Raw genomic sequence first — 277 nt, 5'->3', positions numbered from 1 at the left:
CTCCCAGTACCCCCCACCCTCCCAGTATCCCCCCACCCTTTCCCAGTGCTCCTGTACCCCATTCAAATGCTCCTATTGCCCCTCAAGCCCCCTCCCACTGTCCCCAGACACCCCCTTCCAGCACTCCCAAACCCCCCAGCAGACATCCCAGCCCAGCAGCACCCTGAGGTGGCTCTGGGTGCAGGTGCAGGTGGTGACGGGCCAGACCTACATGCTGACGGAGGCCGAGGAGCTGTGGGAGAAGGAGCCGCCCCCCGGGGGCGAGGCGCTGCTGGGC

General features: G+C 67.1%; 1 protein-coding gene across 1 annotated transcript in view; it reads left to right on the top strand.

Moving 5' to 3' along the window:
* Positions 1-277, top strand: part of MVP (major vault protein) — a gene marked incomplete at its 3' end in the record, with an annotated part of 10,019 nt that overhangs the window by 7,000 nt on the left and 2,742 nt on the right. Inside the window, 1 exon segment of the mRNA XM_010288327.1 lies at positions 185-270. Within this exon segment, the coding sequence (XP_010286629.1) occupies positions 185-270 (86 nt within the window).

Source organism: Phaethon lepturus, unplaced genomic scaffold (genome assembly GCF_000687285.1).
Source record: "Phaethon lepturus isolate BGI_N335 unplaced genomic scaffold, ASM68728v1 scaffold19550, whole genome shotgun sequence".
Taxonomy (NCBI): domain Eukaryota; kingdom Metazoa; phylum Chordata; class Aves; order Phaethontiformes; family Phaethontidae; genus Phaethon; species Phaethon lepturus.
The sequence above is the reverse complement of the archived record's forward strand: the minus strand, read 5'-3'. Positions and strand labels throughout refer to the sequence as shown.